General features: G+C 51.6%; 2 protein-coding genes across 2 annotated transcripts; both read left to right on the forward strand.

The window, feature by feature from the left end:
- Positions 1 to 4,338: 4,338 nt before the first annotated feature.
- NCLIV_039890 (putative TPR domain-containing protein) lies at positions 4,339 to 7,951 on the forward strand (the record flags this gene model as incomplete). Its single annotated transcript, XM_003880898.1, has 7 exons — positions 4,339 to 4,795; positions 5,226 to 5,324; positions 5,822 to 5,895; positions 6,263 to 6,412; positions 6,960 to 7,063; positions 7,331 to 7,438; positions 7,927 to 7,951. The coding sequence occupies 7 exons, from the start codon at positions 4,339 to 4,341 to the stop codon at positions 7,949 to 7,951; spliced, it is 1,017 nt and encodes a 338-aa protein (XP_003880947.1).
- Positions 7,952 to 10,720: 2,769 nt separating this feature from the next.
- On the forward strand, positions 10,721 to 12,272 carry NCLIV_039900 (conserved hypothetical protein; the record flags this gene model as incomplete). The annotated part of the gene is made up of 3 exons (XM_003880899.1): positions 10,721 to 10,951; positions 11,472 to 11,570; positions 12,237 to 12,272. 3 exons carry the CDS (start codon positions 10,721 to 10,723, stop codon positions 12,270 to 12,272), a joined length of 366 nt encoding a protein of 121 aa, XP_003880948.1.
- Between the last annotated feature and the right edge of the window lie 1,708 nt (positions 12,273 to 13,980).

The following is a 13,980-nucleotide window of genomic DNA, read 5'->3' on the forward strand; positions in this document are numbered from 1 at the left end:
GTTCTGTCTCCGTCTTCACAGGATTTCCCTTGAGAGTTTCCAGGCGGTTTTCACCTGTTCGCCGTCACGACATTCTCGTGCCTGCGCTGGCACTTTGCCCCTCTCGGAACATTTCTTTAGTTTCGTGTTTTTACCGCTCGTAGCCGGGAAATAAAAGCTTGGAAGAGAAACAGTTCTTATGACATTTTATCAACTAGCGGCCTGTCGGTTCTTCGCCGGGTTTTTTGCGCTGCATCTTTTTCTATCTTGAACGGATCGCAACCTCCTAGGTTTGTCTGAGTCCACACACATATATCTCTGTATATGTGTGTGCACATATGTTTAGATGTGATACTTTTTCGTATGCAGCGATTTTATAGCTTTTTTCAAACGCTTCGATAAAGAGAGCTAGGAGGCACCCTTGTGTGGAGAGGGGGAGTGGCCATCGCGTCCTGGTGAATCCGGTTTTTCTCGACGCCGCTGAGATGTGCCTTTTCGAGACTGCGTCCAACCTGATGCATTTCCGTGCGAAAAAAAAGAAAGGGTAAAAGATCCAGAGGTGTTCTCTCTCGTTCTGTCCTCCGCCCATGTGGATCCTCTCTTGTTCGCCTGCGTGGAAATTTGATTCCGAGGTTTTCCCAGGCGAGAGGCGCAACTTAAAGTGCAGGCACCACAATGCACGGCTCGTTCTGCATCCGATTTCTTGTGGACCCGACCTCAGCGCTAACTTCCACATCTCAGCTAGTTTCCTCGACCCCTTTGTTTCGATCGCTCGACCGTTCCATCGAGCGGGAGTCGCACAACGAAAGACGCATGTGGCCCGATCTTGGAAACGCACGGAGGCTGCTCCGAGTTCCTGAGTTGAGACTTCGCCGAACGCAAAAACGCACAGTCCGTTTCCAGCGGACCAGGCAGAAACAGAAAAAACAGCTCAAGCCTCGTGTTGACCGTCGGGAAATCGGTGTTTCATCGCTGAAGCCCAGACAAACCCCCACTGAACAACTCATAAGATAGAATACATCGAAAAAAAACTTTTAAAACGTGCAAAACAATGTAACAGTCAATGCCACACACGATATATATATATATATATATATAGGTATATCTGCCAAAACTCAAATGCATGTCAGTTGATAAGCCTCCACCTATGTACGTTTATGCCTAGATGCATGTGCGCCTGTGTACATCTACCTATATACAGTATATCGGAACTATATAGATATCTAGATGTATGTACCTAGATTTTGATATCACATGATAGGTTATGTCGCGGCACTGAAGGCAACCCAAAGGTTCAACTTTTCCCCGTGACTTCCGACGCCGAGAGTCCCTCTCACGTGACCATACCAGCTCGAGGTGAGCAATCGTGCCAGGCTTCAAATGAGCGGGGTTTTTCCGTACGGGAACTGCGAAAATATATGCACTTCAGACGCGACCGATTCCTCCTCTAAAAAGTTTCTGCTTGGCAAAGACTAGGGGCGGGGGGTGCGGATATCGAGGGCGGGGTCTGTGTTGCGCCGCTGTCACGAACCCTGTACACGCAGAGTGCTAAGCACTTTGAAACGAAAACGGTTGCTTGCGTCTCGTGCTCTCAAAACTTTCGTGTGTTCGAGACGGGAGAAACTTTGCGATGGAAACAAACCGCAGCGGTCGCGGAGGTCTCGGCGGTCTCCGAGCGACAGAACGGGAGAGTCTTGGCCAGAGAAGTCGCCCCTCGAACGCCAAATGCAAGGCACTATCTTCCTCGAACCAGGAATGCACTTCACAAAGCGTTGTCGAGGATGTGGATATCTCAAACCGACGGGGGAAACCCTGGCAAGCGGGGCATGCACACTGGGAAATTCGACGGGGGTTTTGTGGCGCATGGTACGCGGCGTTTTCCGAAAGAACCTGCCGTTCCGTTGCTTGTTTCCAGAGATTTTATAGTGGGCGCTGCTTTCCTCTCCGCTCCCTGAGAAAAAAAGGGAGCAAAGAAGTGGCATATCGCCGTCCATAGGTTTGCCTTGTTGGATGCCTTGTTCCGCGTGCAGTGCTCGCAGTCTCAGTTCGATGCATTCCAAAGGTTTTGCTTGTCATCTTGCTTCTCCCTTCTTGCTCTAGAACGACATTTCTTTTGCCTTTTCTCGTCGACAGAGAAAGACGATAGACTGTGGGGCGTCGCGCTCGCAAGCTCGCTGGCTAGTCGGCAGGTGACCGTGCCAAGCGGCCGTCTTTGCGACAAAACCCGATCGCAAACTCACGAAAGTAAAACCTACAAACAGACCAAATGTACTTGCCACTGTCCTGTTCCGCATGCATACATTATTCGTTCCCTACACATCCGCATGGAAGGTCTCTGGCCGATCTGTCTGTACCAATGCATACATGCGTGTGCATTTACGCGTGCGCGAACAACTATGAAGGGGGGATATAAATACGCACCTCCATCTCTCTATTTCTTGAAATATACATATGGAAGGTGTGTACCTTGCATGCAGCTGCTAGTAGATTTTAGGACTGATATCGACCTCGGGCAAAGAGGCGCAATTCTGCCTTGAGGTGACAGCTCCTTGACGCCGCGGGTTCTCCTCAGGCCAGGGTTTTCTCGCGCGGCTCTGGGAAACCGGCGCGGACGCTCCGTGGCTTCGCAGACCCCTCTGTGAGTTTTTTCTTCAGGTCGAAGCAGGGTACAAGCTGCTGTCTCTTCGACGCCACTTCGGTTTCAAAGTCTCTCTTCTTTGCGTCGTTCAAGAACGAAACGTTTTCACCTGGCTTCTCCGATGGCATCTTATCGGAAGGCTCCTTTTCCCGTCTTTCTCGCTTTCTCGATCTCTCTCGGCTCTTAGTCTGTCTAGGTCGAACTCGCTGCTGCCAGCTGACTCACAATCTACCGTACTGCTTCCTGCCCACGTTTGCGCCGGAACAAACCGACGTCCTGTCTTCCCGCGTCCTGTCGTCACTCCTGGCTTTTCTCTCTTTCCATATATGTACATATATATATATATATATATACATATACAATACGTATACATATACATATCTATATATAGATATAGATATCGGCATGCGTCTGTTGCGCTCTCTCTTCCTCCGTCGGCTTACAAATCAGGCGATTTCCTGCTTCGTCTTGGGGACCACGCCGAGTGACTGCGTGCGGCGCGCGAGTGCCCGGCTCGTCCGCCAGCTGTCGAGAGTGTGCCTGAGACGAGAGAGAAGGGAGGCCTCAGTCCGCGTCGTTCTGCGTGTGTGTTTCCTCATGTCTCGACCTCTCGCCGACGTAGAAGAAAGAAGAGAACGACAGGGCTTCCCAGGGAGAGATTCCTTGAAGCAGGCCGAGAAACAGATCTAGAAGCAGGGGGAAGATCCTTCTCCACCCCTGTGCCGCCCTCGTGCTCTCCTAGTACAAATTCCTGGTCTCTTGTTCCTTCTCGCGTCTTTGAGAACCATCCGTCTCGCGTATTCGTCTCCTTAAAATCACGAGGCTCACAAAGTGGACCTGTTGTCTCCATCGTGACGTTCCACCTCTTTGCGTGGGCTCCTCAGACCGACGCAACGGCCGACGTGGCGATTCGTCTCTGCTCGTGTTTCTCGTCTTCGAATCACCCTTCAAAAAGGGGGCGCTAGAGGGTCTTTCTTCGCTGTGTTCGCCTGCGCCGCCTCCACGTCTTCTTCTTCTTCTTGCCTTCGTCTTCCTCTTCTTTCCTTCGTCTTCCTCTCTCTCTGCTGTCTGTCGTCTTCGTCTCCAGCGTGCATGTGCGTCAACGGATTCGCGCTGCTCTCTCAAGATTGAGGCCGGAAGAAACCGGCGGGAAGGACATCTGACGAGGAGGAAAACACACGCATTCCCACAGAAATCCTGGGCAGAAAAGCAGACTGTTTCCAGAGGTTTCGTCACCGACCGAGCGTATCGAGAGTGCGCACAAAGAACTGCTGCGCGTCTGGGTTGGCGGCGCCAGTGAGAAGGCAGGCCGACCTTTCTTCTGGAAGCGAGAGGAATGCTCAGACCCTGCAGCTGCCTGTGTGAACATCGAGAAAAACAAAGGCAAATCGAACAGCGACCAAGCGGGACGGCGCGCCGCAGATCGCGAGCGTTTCTTCAAAGGGAAAAAAACAGGAGCTCCCTGGAGAGGCAGAGGACTGCGTTTCGTCGGCTCATCTTCGTCTTTTGGTTCCTCAGACGCTGGCGTGTGGGCGAAGAGCCGATGATGTTTCTTGTAGCCTCAGTCTGCTTAAGAACGAAAGGCGGGCGAGAAGCATCAGCCACTCTTCGCGACACGCAACAGCTGCGCCTGAAGGTTCTCACTCTCGCCTTCTCCTTTTGACGGACCAGGGGCTGTCCCACCGGAAATCGCAGCTCGGCGAGACACGTCGAGCAGGTGGATGTCCACTGCTGGTGTGGCGGGAAGAATCTGCGGCGGCCGTGAGCTGGGAGCTCTGGAGGGTTTCTGGGTCTTCTCCCTGCGGAAATCGAAGCGATTTCCGCGCGACCTGAAGCGAGAAGCCGAGTTGGAGAACGCAGACACCATGGACGCTGCCCAAGCGTTGGCTCTGAAGGAGAGAGGAAATCTCTGCTTCAAGAAAGGCATGTTTGAGTCGGCTGTGGAGCTGTACACGATGGCGATCGAGTGTGACTCCAGTTGCGCCGTCTACTACACCAACAGGGCCCTTTGCTACAAAAAGATGGGCAAATGGTCTCTCGTCTTGGACGACTCCAAAGAGGCAACGCAGCTCCAGAAGGACAATGTGAAGGCCTACTTCCTTATGGGCGAAGCTTTGCTCCACCTCAGTACGGTTTCCAAGTGCATGCGCAGTTCATTTAGAGATACTGATGGGCAGTGTAGGTTCCTTACCCGCTGAAAAGGCGCGTGACGTGCGGATCATCGCCGTGGGATCGATCGGCGAATGAGGCTCTGCCGTCCTGCGTGCGCGTCTCTCCGACCTCGTGCAAAAAACAAAGCCTACGCACTTAGGACAGAAGGGGTTGCTTTTCGTTCATCTCACGCCCGTGGCATGCGCCTGAGAGCTCAACACAAATCTGTCCAGAGCCGAGTTAAGCTGTGCTACCTGCAAGGCCTTTGTCGGCACCGCTCCAGCACCCGTTATAACCCCTTGGCTCTACCTGCGCGCACACACACGTGTAAGACGCGGATGCAAGCACGTAAAATGCATTTCGAGAGGTATGCACATGGAGAGTGGACTGCCAGTGAGTGTACTGTGACGACATTGACGGACGGAGCCTGTTTAGTGGGACGTGTGGCTGTCTACAGACGAGCTAGAAGAGGGCCTGAAGTACCTTCTCAAGGCGCGAGCTCTGTCGACTGCAGCGACAACGATGAGCCAGGAGATTGACGACGCCATCCACAACGGTAAAACAAGGCGCAAATGCACCTGATCCTGCGTGTGGTGACTCTTCAATGAAACTGCCGAAATGGCTTTCGTAGCAGAACACCCTTTCACGCCCTGCCGTTCAGCGGACCTCCCAAGAGCAGACGCCAGCGCTTCACGCCTCGACGGCAGTCCCCCCCTCCCCTGAGCAAACGCACACGCCTGTCGAGCGACACTTACATCTGAATAATTGGGCTGTATATGGAGCCCTGCAGTTGCCCCTTCTCAAGTCGAAAGCTGTCAAGCGATACAGATAGAGAGAGCGAGGCGTAGCCATGTGCGTACAGGTGTGTAAGTACTCGGATGCTGCTGGATACGTTAACCTGATACGGGGCATGTCCTGTTCGTTTCTCGCCCAAAGATGGAACTCTGTAGCTGCTGCTTTTCATGTGTATAGCCCAGTCACCTGTGCATCGGCTGTGACGAGAAAAGGGACCGGTTTATCGCCCCACGGTGCGCAATTTTGTGTTGCGCTCAGGAAACAAGATGCTCTTTTCTCGGAAGAAAGAAGAACGGTCAAAAGAGCGCGCCGATCTCGCTTCTTTCTTGCGAGTAGGCGCTCAGCTTCGCGGCTCGCAGTGCCTGCACTTCGACAGTCCAAAGCGCTCTCTCCAGTCGAGACCACGCGCAGCTTGTTGCGGACTGGCTGTGTCGGTAGATGCAAGACAGTGCGCACATGCATAAACGGGCTCATGTACACCCTATACGCCTAAAAGCATGGGAAAAGGTCTCATTTACAGAGAGAGTGGCACGGGTTCATGTATGTTTCGCATGCATCTTTCTCCACGTGTCGATTGGAAAATTGATGGAAGCTCGGGACCCGTGCTTGGGAACTGCGTAGCTGTAACTGTATGGAACGCGAGCAACGCTGGGGGCACCTCTGTGGTCTGGTGTGGACGTCTGTGTGTTTCTTTCTCAGACCTCATTGGAGACTTTGTACACAAATGGAACAGTGCCGCATTCCGAGTTCGAGCTTCGCATGCAGCAGTTAGACCGGGTCTTCGAAGAGGCCGAGCAGACAACGCGTCCTTTTGAAGTTCCCAACTGCTTGTCTTGCAGTATATCGATGGTGAGCCCTCATCTCATTTCTACATGTATATATAGAGAGACAGATGCGTGTTTGTGGAGGCATCTGCTTGTCGAGACGCGTCTCTACGATAGCGATTATCATGGCATTCGTACAGCGTGTATACAAATGTTGGTTTTTCAAATATACGCTGGACACCACTATACTGTATGCACTTAACATGATGGTCATGAAAAGCACGATAGAACTTGGATTCGGTAAACAAAGACATTCAAGATCTAAACTGGAACAGTGAACCAATTCAGTCATTACATACAAAAGCGGGGTCGTTTACAGTTCCGGAGACGATGTCTGCACCCGGAAAGACGGGTGATGGAAACCGTCTTTTAGGAACGTTGCGGGACCACCCTGGCGAAGCATACTTTCGTGACCAAACAAGACAAGACAGCTCAGGTATGAATTTGTCTTTCCAGTCTTTGAAGAACGACTGGCGGCATGGAATCACGGTGCGTTGCGTCGCTAGGAACCCTCTGTCTGCATGCCTGTAGAGTATGTGTACTCATGTGTTTTATTTATGTCTATTCGGCAGGCAATTATGAATGACCCAGTTATTACCCCGAGCGGCATCACATACGAGAAAAGTCTTCTTCTCGAGCACCTGCGGCGCAATGGACATTTTGATCCCATCACCAGGTAATAGGTCCCTTCCAATTCAGCGTTTTGGCACAACCTATACTCGCAGGACAAGGTGTTGATCTACGGCGCCAACTTTGCATACTGGCGTATCCTTACGTGTGTGTACATGTGTACATGTTTGGGGGTGGTGTTTTTCCTTCTTCCTCGAACGAGAAGCCGTGCGATAGAGCCGTCCGATTCTTACATCATTGTTTGGTGTGCATAGTTGTGTACGTCCTCACTCCACCGGGGATCTCAGCGACTCGTTTGTCCGTGTGTGCCTAGTCGAATGAAAAAGCGTACACTGGGCGCTGCCTGCAGAAAGCCGTGCCCGCCCGACGCTCTAGTCCCGAACTACGGTATCAAGGAAGCAATAAAGTGGTTCTTGGGGAAGTAAGTTTTCGTTGATTCAAGGAAAATCCGCCTTCGACCTTGGAAAGCGTGTGCCCGTAGAAGCCATGTCGAGTTTCGTGTGCCCCCCAAAAAAACGCGTTCTTGTAAAGGGTTTGCCCGGCTATTTCTCCACAGGTAGCTCTGTCGTATGCGCATGCTGAGCGAGTAAAGTGGCGAAACGGGCACACTCAACTATTTCCATACGTGCCTGCATATGGTTTACAGTTTCCCTGACGAGGACATTGTAGATACAGAGAGGCTCGCCATGAGTCGGCACGGGGGTTGTCCGAACACCTTTGTTCGTTGCGGCAGGTGGTTCTCCCAGTGTCTGTGATCCACGACGTGGGGATGTTAAGGAAAATGACATTAACTGTGGCATATACGACTTCATTTTTTTTTCGTACTAATTTGCCTCATACGTGTGTGAGATTGAATGACCAGCCCGATGCGATATACTGGGCTGTCTTGTCTCGGCTCGTTTTTTACAGGTATCCTTGGGCATACGGCTCTTAGGAGTTGAAGAATACTCAATGGAGGTCTCCTCAGCGGCACACGAAAAAAAATGCTGCCTCTGCAGCAAGGGAAGCATACCCATATACATGTGCAAGTGAATACCACCGGTATACACAGATAGGTATACAGTGGCGTCTTAATGGCAGCTGGAGCAGATTCCCTCACTGTACTGGCTCCAGCACGCATAAACCACCCTCCCACGAAGGCCATATGCACATGCCATTGTTTTTTGTGCAGATCGAGGATGGCCTCGACTGTCTAGCAGCGGTCTAGCAGTTCCTAATTCCCTGCGTATATTCAGCTAAATGTAGGAAAATATCCCCGTTTTGTTTTAGGGCGTACACATGTAAACATGTCAGGGGTTTGATTGACAGCTGCAGCGCGCTCGAAGTGACGCGACATGAGTCGCGCACTCAAGGGCGGTGAAACATAACTGATTTGTGGGGGGTCAGGGAAAGGAGCGCAAGGGCGGGCGGCTTCGGCTGTGCACCAAGCATTCGTCGCTTCACTTGGTTCAGAGAATTCCACAATCTTTTGTTTTTCCGTGATTTGTGCCAGCCGCAATAGTGAAACGCGCGTTTGTGTCTATGCAGCGCGACAACGGACCGGTATGTTGCCTTTGCACAGAAACTGGGGGCAGCGGGTGCGCTGCTTGAGCAAAACGGGAAGGAGAAACGCAAAACTGAAGCAAAACCGGAACGCAAATCAGGGAAGTGTCAAACCGTTTTTGTTCGTGCTTGATCAGAATCTTTTGGCGCTTTTTGCCGTATCACGTCTGTTGATCCAAGGACGAGGGAACGACTGTCTCAGAGTCGGTTTTTTTTCCGGGTTAGTCGGGTTCGTTGAGTGAGGACGATGTGCGTTGGATGAGTCGACGCTGTTCGTCCTGTGGTTCTCGTGCTGGCTGTAGTACTTTCTCGTGCCAGCGTTTCTCGGCCGCGTGCGATTGGTGCAGCAGACGAAGTCAATCGGTCGATAACGATATGAAGCTAACCCGCGCCCGCCAAGGATACCGTTTAGAAAAGAAATGACTTGCTAGTTTGCCCACTCGACTACAGAGCAGGCTGAGTGAATTGGTGTGGCATCGCGAGTCAGGGCGCGCGTGGCCGCTTCCCGTTGGAAAAAGCGAAGTAGCCGTTGGGCTGATCCGTTTGCGGAGTTTTGGGCTGTCGCTTACGTTGAACCTAGAACGTAGGCATAAAGGGATAACTGTAAGTTACCTATAGTATGGTATAGTACCTAATTCAGTTAGATGTCTGTTGAGCTGCTGATCTAAGTCTCTCACACTGGTTTGTGACCGCCGCCAGGCTCCCTGAGGTCGCTGCAATCGCTCTGCCTCAGAATACCGACAGCTTCTTGAATTCCTGGTTCTCTGCGAAAGAGCAAGGACTTTTCCGCCGACGGGTACAAGAACAAACTACTCGCAGAGGAAACAACCCTCGCGGAGGCTTCAATTTTCTGGGGACGAACCAAAAGAAGAAAACAGTTGTAGGTGGCAACTGGGTGCCATGACCTGTGGCAGACAAGACAAAAACCTCAAAAAGCGCAGTCTGTCCTTCACGAAAAGAGGCATTGTCCAGGCACTAGAGCGCTTACTCCTAAAGTGTATGGTGCAGACCTTTGTACGTGCTGCGCCTCGCCACTTTGATCAAGAAGAATCGCTCCCTGTACCTCCGGGTGGCGGTAGATGCATTTCCGCCTTTGCAAGTAAAGTTGACGGGTTCACAGTTGCCGCTTTGGTACTCGGGTGAGTAGTGGATGACCCGGTTCAAGATACGAGAGGGACAAGGTGGTATCACGGGACTTTGTGTGAAACTGCATAAATACGAGCCACCGTGAACTAACTACAATGCGTGGCAGCCAAATAGAAAGTGTGGTGTGGCGATCATGGTCAACCTATCATCTGGAAGTTCGGAGCAAGAGACACCCCTGCCTGGCCGTTTTCACACTGGGAAGAGGGGATACTTGTAGCACACGCCACAGTTCCGGAACTCTGAACGGAATCAGTGTTCTCTGGGGAAGAACGCTCTGGGTTTCGAAGACAGTACATGGGGGGTGGACGGGAGCTCGCTATACCCGATTTCGGTCCGCTGTCTTTTCCTCGAGTCCAAAAGAAGGCAGATTGAAATGGAACATAAGCAACTTCGACCACACTGCGTTCCATGGTGATAGCCTTTGTCTGCCTGTTGCACATGAATACTTCTTGATAAAAATGTCTGTCAGCTCATGTCGTTAAGAGAACAGAAGTCGCCAGGATTTTTTTATTGACAAGCTCTTTGCCAGGGGTGAGATTCTCCCCGTTTCTCCGGCCATAAACCGAAAACCGAGAGCTTTGCTTGCCAGCTTGCAGCCTCACGCACTCGCGCGGCTTTTGTTCACACCTTAACCCCCGTACGAGAGTGCCTTTTTCGACCAGCAGTCGCGCAAGGCTTTGCGCAAAGAAAAAGCGTGCCTTTGTTCTGGAAGTCCCCTCTGAATTTCCCTCACAATTCAGCTTCTCTTTGCGAAAGGGTTTTTGCTTGGTTGTGTTTCGTTGATCGAACGTTGGTCAGAAGGCGTGCAGGCTGCTGCTTGGTACCGCACGCATAGGCAGATGTCCTCAGGAAATTTGACATCTGTTCTTCGTCGTTTTTCTCGCTTTGTCTTCCTTCACCAGAGCAAGCTACCTCTTTCCCCAAGCGTCTAACAAGGACACAATTGCATAAACGCGGTCTGAACTGGCGTCGGGCTTCCCTGCCGCGTCCACAAATACCTCCAGTTCCCGTGAACATGCAGTCCTCCGAGATAACGGCCGTCGAGTCGCCTGCCATCAAGGCGGCGCTCGAATGTTCCCCTGAGATAAATCCGGCCCGAAAGACCGTGGGTGTTCACCTCCCATACACAGGACGAGAAACGCACATTTTCTCCCGCCTCGGTCACCACACGCCACCGGGCTACCACTACAACTGCACCAACAGACCCACGACAGCGATGAAAATCATCATGGCCGACAAGAGCTACGTAAGTCCTTCCACATGGAGTTTGCTGAGATGGAAAAGAAGAAACAGTCAGCTCCCTGACTCCGCAGTGTAGTTGTGAGGACTCCGGAGCAACGGTTTAGGCGCATATGGGAGGCCACACCATCGGGGCTCGTCCGATTTCAGGCGACTGTGTTCCTGGGATCTTTGTGTACTTTTGAATCCCGAGAAATCGGCATTCTGATGGCAGGCTTTCCATCTCGTCCGCGCGTCTGTTTTTGAAGTGACAGAGCTCAATTTCCGGCACGCAGGTGTCTCTTTATCGGACTTTTATCCTGCGGAGAAAAGACAGATAATTTCGGGGGGTTAGCAAAGGCCTGTTAGAAGTTCCCGTCCTGCTGAGGTTTGGAACCAGTGCCCAAAACTCCAAACACAAGCGATTTCCCCCCCCCCCCCCCCCCCGGCTTCATTGTGTTAATGTTGCGTAGTATCCGGCAAAATCGGCCGTTCTGTCTCCGCAAAGCCTCACCAGGCTCTTCCTCCGTGCTGTGCGTTATTGTCAGTTTGCCAAGCAAGCTGGCGCAAAAGTCGGACTGCTCGCTTTGGGATTCTTCCTGTGCTGGGGACCCCTCGATCAGTGCCTCCTCAAGCTGCGTCCCAAGGTAAGAAACACAGACGGTCCCAATACCTACCGGCCCTCTGTCATACACTCGGCGCTGGCGCGGCCGGTTGCCCGTGGCCTTTACCCTTCTCACCAGTGCCCGATCTGCAAGGTTCCTAAAGGCAGTTCACGCGAACAGACAAAGTTAATTAGATCACAGATCTCTGCTCCGTTTGAAAATGCTGACTTCTGGAGCGCTGCCCCCAAAAGTCTCACTAGCTGACTAGCTGTAATGGAAATGGGCCCTTCGCGATACTCGTTCGTTTCGATCGGAGACAGTGTTCCTTCTTCTATACGTTTACAGTTTATAGCGAAATTAACCCGTGCGACTCCCTCAGAGGACAACATCTACTGCTTCTTGGTTCAGTCCGGCGGACGGGGTGTATGTGTCTTATAATGTATGCGTGTATGCTCGGCTACAACGATTGTTATTGCACAGCCGAAAGAACTGCAGGAAGCAACGAGCACCGCTTATGGGCTGTGTTGACTTGTTTCTGTAAAGGCCAGCTCACTGCGTGCAGCATTGGTGTCCTCCAAGTTACTGCGGTCTTCACGTTCGTAGTGTTCTGGGCGTATGCCCGCTCCGCAAAACTAAAGAAAGTATTAGTGAAAGCATTCCTCTGTACAGCATGTGCATTTTCTGCTTGTCCATTGTGTGGTTCTGCAGCAACGAGAACGACGCGAAAAGATGGCGTCGGCGTGAGTGCCTTTTTCCTTTGGTGTGCGCCTGCCGCCTGGATGAGTAATGCGGTTTCGGTAAAGTCAACAGCTACTCAGTTCGGGGCGTCTCGGCGAAGAGAGGAAGTCGTGTTCGTGTCACAAATCATGACTGGCCGGCAAAAATTTCGACGCTGCTCTTGTAGAGCGATAGCTCGGATCGCCCTTTGTCGAACCAGTTCCATCCCTCAGTGGCGTCCAACGCAAAAGTGCCTTTCATTGTGTCTTGCGAAAATCGTGGTTGTCGGGCGTTTGTCATTGTGCGGTTGACAGCCGCGCCGTCCACTGAGAGAAGCGAAACCATTTTATGTGTAATCTTGCTTACACGCCCGCGAGAAAAGATTAGTGGATGCACACTTGCTGCTTTTGTTGCACCGTCCACGTGGAGAGGAACTAGGTTCGTGAGCACAATGCGGATCATGTCATGAAACTCAACCTTCAATTGTTTAGCGGGGAAGACTCTCTGAGGCCATGGTGGCATCAGATCTCGTGGCCTTGAAGGGGCCTGGGGAAACCAGGTAGAGCTCCCTAGGTTGAACAGACACACTGCAGGTGTGCAGTCACGTACCGTTTTGCAGCCGCAGTCGGGCACCAAGTCGAACAGACCCAGTGTTCAACTGCGAAAACACTCGTCAAAGTGGGAAGCTACTGCAGACAATGAACAAGTTTTTGTTGCTGCGTGGACCATACCACGAATCATCAAGAGAGATGAAACGCACGAACAGGGTGATCCTACAGTATTGAAGCATTGTCAGCAGCTCGAGGTGAATGTGAAGGTCACTTGGGAGATTCAAATCCTATATTTGTTTACCGGAGAACCGAGGCGCATTAATGGAGCAAGAAAGTATAGGCGCACGTCTCTCCTGGCGCAGCACTTGCGCCCTAGAGTAGCTTTCAAAAGGGCTGCGCCGCGTACACCATTAACCGAGACAGTGACACTCCAGACGGACATTATTGTTGCGTTTACAGGCTCGCTTTGCAAACTAACAACTGCATTGCCAAAAGGGGACCAAGGTTCGATTGCGTGTCAGGTCGGCTTACTCAAACGGTACTACGGGGAGAACTTATTAGTCACTATTTTGTGGAATACGTGGAGCAGGAGTGCGCCCATCCGAAGCTCACAGCTACAACACCTGAACCTCATGAGAAAGAGCACACAGATGTTGTAAGGGTAGAACAACCATGAGTACTTTGGTCGCACAACTGTCGCCACCCATCTGCAGTCTCCAATCTTGTTCAGGTTTCTGCGTGATTTGGCTGGTACCCCACTATCACCAATCGTACTCGTTAACTGTAATTGGCCTCTCTGTTTCAGGATTGATATATATCGACACAAAAACTCCGGATCAGAGACGCTTCGCCGAGTTATGTCACAGAAAAGACAGTGTGCCGTACGGGGCGGAGAAATTACGAGATACAGAAAAAGGAAACCACTGAAAAGACAATAAAGGAGAGCCACCGCACCCGGGATAGCTTTTACAAACAAGAGGGAAAAACACTGAAATGGTTGGCTAGAAGAGTGTTCTCTCATAATGACGTCAGCTGAAACGGCTTCTAAGGTGGGAAAGCGGGGCTAGAGCGTCGAAGTCTTGCTGTAGCCAACCCCAAACGATAACCTCGGTCGTTGCATCACCACAACCCGATAAGTCAGAAGATTTTGCTGTTTTGTGCCTGGTGTTGATAATGAGAGGCCT

The sequence above is a fragment of the Neospora caninum genome, chromosome IX (assembly GCF_000208865.1).
Source record: "Neospora caninum Liverpool complete genome, chromosome IX".
Classification (NCBI taxonomy): Eukaryota; Apicomplexa; class Conoidasida; order Eucoccidiorida; family Sarcocystidae; genus Neospora; species Neospora caninum.